The sequence below is a fragment of the Podarcis gaigeae genome (assembly GCF_964106915.1).
Source record: "Podarcis gaigeae genome assembly, chromosome: 12".
NCBI lineage: Eukaryota > Metazoa > Chordata > Lepidosauria > Squamata > Lacertidae > Podarcis > Podarcis gaigeae.
The window spans coordinates 237,105-243,104 of record NC_139688.1 but is presented as its reverse complement, the minus strand read 5'-3'; the positions used below and the strand labels follow the sequence as shown (position 1 = coordinate 243,104).

At 41.3% G+C, this 6,000-nt stretch overlaps 1 protein-coding gene across 1 annotated transcript in view; it reads left to right on the top strand.

The window, feature by feature from the left end:
* The first annotated feature begins 410 nt into the window (after window positions 1–410).
* Window positions 411–6,000, top strand: part of LOC310827674 (vomeronasal type-2 receptor 26-like) — a 49,541-nt gene continuing 43,951 nt past the window's right edge. Inside the window, exons 1-3 of the mRNA XM_083703947.1 lie at window positions 411–749; window positions 1,890–2,750; window positions 3,486–3,713. Coding sequence (XP_083560073.1) covers window positions 588–749; window positions 1,890–2,750; window positions 3,486–3,713 — 1,251 coding nt within the window. The 5' untranslated portion in view covers window positions 411–587. The remainder of the gene's footprint in view (window positions 750–1,889; window positions 2,751–3,485; window positions 3,714–6,000) is intronic.

Below are 6,000 nucleotides of genomic sequence, written 5' to 3'. Positions count from 1 at the left end.
GGTTCTCTCTAGGTATGAATTTAAGGGAAACTTGTGCTAAGCTAATAGTGCAATGGATTATAACAATAATAAATAGCAATTAAAGTGATTTTGGGAAATGCCAATAAAAGAATGAAAATTGTAATCATGTGGCTGATTAGCAAGATGAATAAAGAAAGAAAATGGGAGAAAGGTTAGGTATATAAAACTCAAGGAAAAAAGGCAGGTTATACATTTAATAACTAATGAATAAACATACTGATCCAGTAGAAATAAGATTAAAACTATACAAAATATTTTATGTACATTGTGAAAACATGTAAAGAAAATCTTAACTTTACACTCAGTTGATTGGCAAAGGGAATGACTCAACTGAGGTTCAAACAAGCAGATGAGAGAAGAAGAGGATGGATGTCCTTTGGCTGCTTCTGTTACTGTTGTTTGTCAACAGCTATAACATCTGTAATTTCCATGACAGTTCAGTGCCAAAGAACTACCAGCACATCTTGGCCTTGGCATTTGCTGTCCAAGAGATCAATGAAAACCCCAACATTTTATCCAACGTCTCTCTGGGATTTCACATCCTCAACAGCTACTACACTGCCAGGATGACCTATAAGGCCAGCCTCAGCCTCTTTTCTGCACAAGGGAGGTTTGTCCCCAACTTCCAGGGTCACAACCAGAACAAAGTGATAGCTCTGATTGGAGGATGCATCTCCGAAATCTCTGCAAATGTGGCCGTCATTTCAGCAATGTACAAGACTCCACAGGTAAGCCTGTTTCTGAGAGAATAGAGAGAACACATCGTGGTTCCGTTCAGGGAAGTTTTTAATGTGTGATTTTACTGTATTTTTGGTTTCTGTGGAAGCCGCCCAGAGTGGCTGGTACAAATAATTTATTATTATTATTATTATTATTATTATTATTATTATTATGGGATCATCATGATTTCAGAAAAATTGCCTGTTATCCTTTGGATAAATGCAGGTTTAATGATACTGCTATCAGGTTTATTGACAGTTCATTGGCAAACTGTGCTGATCAACAAATTTTAAGCAGGGCTTTGTCCTTTCACTGATCTTGTTCAACCTTTTCATCCATGACTTTGGTCACTAGTTGGGAGCTGTATCTGTGAACATTGTCTGACATAGACAATGGGGCGACGTCCTCAGAGGAAAAGATGTGGGGCCTGCAGAGGAGCTCAGAAGACCTGAGGATCTGGAGGAACCAGTCCTGTCCCAAGGCCACCTGAAGTGCCTCTTGACAGATGGAACTTACCTGATCTCCCTCATAGTCTTTCTCAGAACCTGAAAGTCCTGCTTTCATCCCTGATTCCCCCTGAAGACTGAGGGTGGCAGATCGGGATGGTGACAAAATGTGTTAAAAGTGAGCAGAAGAGGGAGCTGGGATCAAGCTTGCATGTTTGCACACAAAGCCATCTGACACCTTACTTGTGTGATCCTAAATGTCTACCAGCTCTCTGTGGTTTGCCTGGCATGTTTAGGTGATGATTTGTTAATACCCTGTGTCCTCCACTGGCATTAAACAACGGGTTTACAGAATGCGCACAAAAAGCTCCCTTTTCTTAATTTGTTGCTGGATTGACCCCTTTGACATGATTATGGATTCCTGTAGATCTTCTGTTACAGATGATGGCAGCATATGACTGCCTGAAGCAAAACCCCAGGAGTCTTTAAATACTTCAGATATTTTAATGACTGCCACATAGCAGAGACCCCCTTTTCTACAGTCCCAGAAGTAAGGACTAGCACGGGAGAAAGAGTACTCAAACCGAGCAATGCAATTACTTGCAGATGGTGTTATTCTGATATTCCACAGATAAAATGGCATACAAGCCATTAGATTCATGTAACATCACTTTTGAATAATGTTTATGCATTTTATTTCAGCTCACTTATGGATCATTTTTGCCAATACAACATGCCAACACTTTATTCCCCTTTTTGTACCAGATGGTCCCAAAGGAAGCCCACCAAAACACAGGAGTTGTGATATTACTTCAGCATTTTGGGTGGACATGGATTGGGCTTGGTGCTGTGGATGATGACAAAGGGGACCGGTTTTTACAGACAATGGTTCCAATGCTTGATGAAAATGGTATCTGTTGTGCCTTCATCATGAGAATACCAAAATGGAATTATGTGGATGAGATTATAGAATACGTTTCACAACGTATAGAACACTATGTAACTGTCTTCAAGGAGACAGCCAATGTATTTTTTGTATATGGAGAACCGCCATCCTTTCAGGCTTTGAGAGTGCTGTTCTTTGTAGCACCATTCATAGAATTGCCACCTCTTGGAAAAGTCTGGATTGTTACATCTCACTGGGATTTTGCATCATTCTCTATTCAAAAGAATTGGGATTTACAAACCTTCCATGGTTCCATATCTTTCACAGTTAACTCAAATCAGCCTGAGGGTTTCCAAAAGTTCCTTCAGATGGTAAGACCTTCGTGGTTCAAAAGAGATGGCTTTATTCAAGACTTCTGGGAACAGGCTTTTGACTGTTTGCTAACAGCGTCCAAGGAGTGGGAAGGAGAGGTGAATAAAACCTGCACTGGGGAAGAGAATCTGGAGAGTCTTCCTGGAAGTTTGTTTGAAATGAAAATGACTGGCCACAGCTACAACGTCTACAATGCTATCTATGCTGTGGCACATGCTCTGAATGCTATATTCCAATTCAAATCCATGCATAGAAGACTGGAAGAAGGACGAAAAATGGCATTTCAGAATGTGGAACCATGGCAGGTAATAAAACTAAAGAAACTTAAATTGAGATTTACTATAACTATGTTTAAGGTGTGGATACCCAGAGCAGTACTGTTAGCCCCAGAGCCATCACCCCTCCAGTTCCCTTCATGATCTCATGCAGCCTGTTCTTGCTGTAAAAGATGGGATGATGCCTGAATTGGAAACCAAGTTATAAAGGCCAGTGTGATCAATGTGGGAACCATTTATACTCTTAGGTGCAGAGTGTGCTCGAGGGATGGTCTCACCAATCTATAGAAAGCTTGTTGAACACAAAGTTGGTAGCAAAATGAGTTGCAATTTGACCTGGGAGCAGGACCCTGGCGGGTGCTATCGATGAGGCATGTGGGAGCAGTTTTCTTTTGGTTTCTTTTAGCAAATCCACTTGGATAAGCAATGGCAGTCTAGTGAATTGTTTGTAAGTCATAATCTGCCACCCATGTGGAGGCAGTGAAAGGAAAATAACAATCAAATGATCCCACATCATGTACAATTCAAGAGTAGGACATGACAGTCCGATGGATGAAGCCCCCACCTGTGCCAGGTGTGGGGAACGCCCAGCTCTCCATGTGCTGCTGAATTGCAACACAATCAATTGTGGCTTATAGAAGGTATAGTTCAGCAACATCTGAGGGCCCAGAGGTTTCTGCACCTCTGACACCTGCTGTTTAAAAAACTCCTGATATGTGCCTTTGTGAAATGGTTGTCCTTTTTTCTTGTTATCCTTCAATCCAGGTCCATCGTTTTCTACGGAGCATCGTTTTCAACAACACTGCTGGAGATCGTGTGCACTTCAATGAAAATGCAGAATTAGTTGTAGGTTTCGATGTCACAAACTGGAGGATTTACCCCAATGGTTCAGTGGTTAGAGCCAAAGTTGGAAGACTGAACCCTCAGGCTCCTTTCGGCAAAGAGTTAACCATTCATGATGATCAGATTGCGTGGCATAAAAGCTTTAATCAGGTGAGACATAGCTGTGTGTGAGACCAGATACTGCCATGAAAATCAACCTTGGGTCCCAAAGGTTGTTGGACTACAACTCCCATCATCACCAGGCAGGTTAGCCAATAATCAAGGAGGATGGGAGGTGTAATAAAATGCACCAGTATCTGGGAGCTGAAGCCTGAAGGACAAGTTTTGAGATCAGTTTCAAAAATTTTGAAAATTCCTTATTGTGTTCCAGATTTAATTTTGGTAAAATCCCACATAATCTTTTTTTTTTAATTGCTTGATTTCTGGTGTGGGGTATCCAGAGAGAATGTCCATTTGCTGGATATTTCCATATTCTGGGCATGATGCTAGTAATCCATTTTCCATATTCACTCATGGCCATGCTGAAGTCTCTCCTTATTAATAAAGCCAATTAAACCAGGAGCTCAGAATCTTTGTCAGTCCTTTGCCCACATTCTCTTAGAGGAAACCATCCAGGGCCCATATGCCAGTGGTGGGTGGGGAAGAGGGAAGTGATTGTGCCCAAAGAGGGTGAAGCAGCAGGCATGACTCTGGCCTGTGTTGAATAGGCTACATTCCAGCGATTCCAAACACAGAGGCTTCTGGATACATCCCAGTAGTTCTCTCTATTCTCCACAGAGGCAAGCAAGATGGATGATTGCTGTTCAGGGCCACATTCTAGCCAAGCAGAAGAGCTTGAGGAGGCGCAGAGCAGGGCTGGTGGGGGGAACATGGAAAGCATGACTTGGGATGAAACCTGAGGCATGAAGAGAAGCACCTACACGGCCACATGCCCCCCCCCCATCCTGGCATTTTCTCCCCAGGAATGATTATTATTATTATTGGTTACATTTCTATACTGCCCTTCCTTGGTAATACCAAAGTAACAAGCAAAAACAATACCCCCCTGGCCCTGTTGGCTTTTTGCAGTATGGTAGCGCTGCAGAGAGCTTGCTGGGGAGACCATGCATTAAAAAGAAAGGGACTCAAAAATAACTTAAACAAGGTTTTAATTACAAAAGAACAAAAACTCCTTATACACTAAATACATTAACAACAAACCAGACCCAACCACCAACCCATCCCCCAGGGTAATGGGAGAGGAGCTGAGGCATCTAATCATAAGCCTGCATTTTTATCAGAGCTTCTATATTTTATCAAGGCTTGTATTTAAAAATGAGCTTAAAAAAAAAAAGGATTTTCAAATGTTTCATGCCAGGCAGAAAGAACCTTGGCAAGAGGTTTTTCTCCTAAGACAAGGGGGCCCCATTGATTTATAGTAGAAAAACAATTCTCAAAGTCATAAAAAAGGGAGAATTACATATGCTGCCCCAAGGCTGAGAAAACACAATTAAAGGCAAGGGTAAATAGTAAAATAATACCAATGTGCCTCTCAGTAAAATGAGCCAGATCTTCTTTCCAAGGTTGAAAGGCCAAGAGCAGTGAAAAAGGCAACTGGCTTGGCTAGAAGAAAAGAGAGCATTTTTGGGAAATTTTCTAAAGCTGTTGGGAAGAGCTAATGGGAGAAGCATCTAGCTGGCTGGGAAAGGAGGGGGAAAGGGGGGAGGTGTAAACTGAAGAGGCTTCTTTTTAAAAGCTGTTTTTTACTGAGTTCCTTTTTACTTTACAAAGGCTTTATTCTTTTAAAAGGCTACCTATGATAAATGAATAAAATATATTAGCTTAAATATATTGGCTTAAATGTAATTATGCAAAGGATTTAAGGAATGCTAGATTCTTATTTCATATGGTTGTAAGAGTTGTATTTATCCTGAAATTAAGTCAGCCACCAGCCTAGCCCCCCTGCTAGACAGAAGACGCCATCCAAGCACTCTTGATATATATGGTTGTCAGGCATTTGTTTAGAAACTTTCAAATGAAGGAAATCTTTCAATATTGATGTGAAACTCAAGATCCTTGACATCTGTTGAACATAAAAATGTAAGATTAAACATTTGTTTTAGAAGGCAATAGGGCAAGGAGGGCAAGAGGTGAGCTGGTAATTAAGATTCCATGTAAGATATATTATTACTTATTTGTCATTTATATATAGCTCTTTGTCTCCCTTATAAGGGCAAGGAAGTGGGTGTATCTTTTGTGGGTGTATCTTTTGTGATTGGTTCTACCAAACAGCCAATAGGAATTTCAACCAGGCTGATTGGACAGAGGCAGCCACAGGAGGAGCAAAGGGGGCTGGATTAAGGGAATATAAGTGCTGGCCAGGATGGCAAGAGGCCAGGCCAGAGCTTGGTAACCATATACCACTGAGCCTCTCATTTATTTGTCTGACAAATAAATT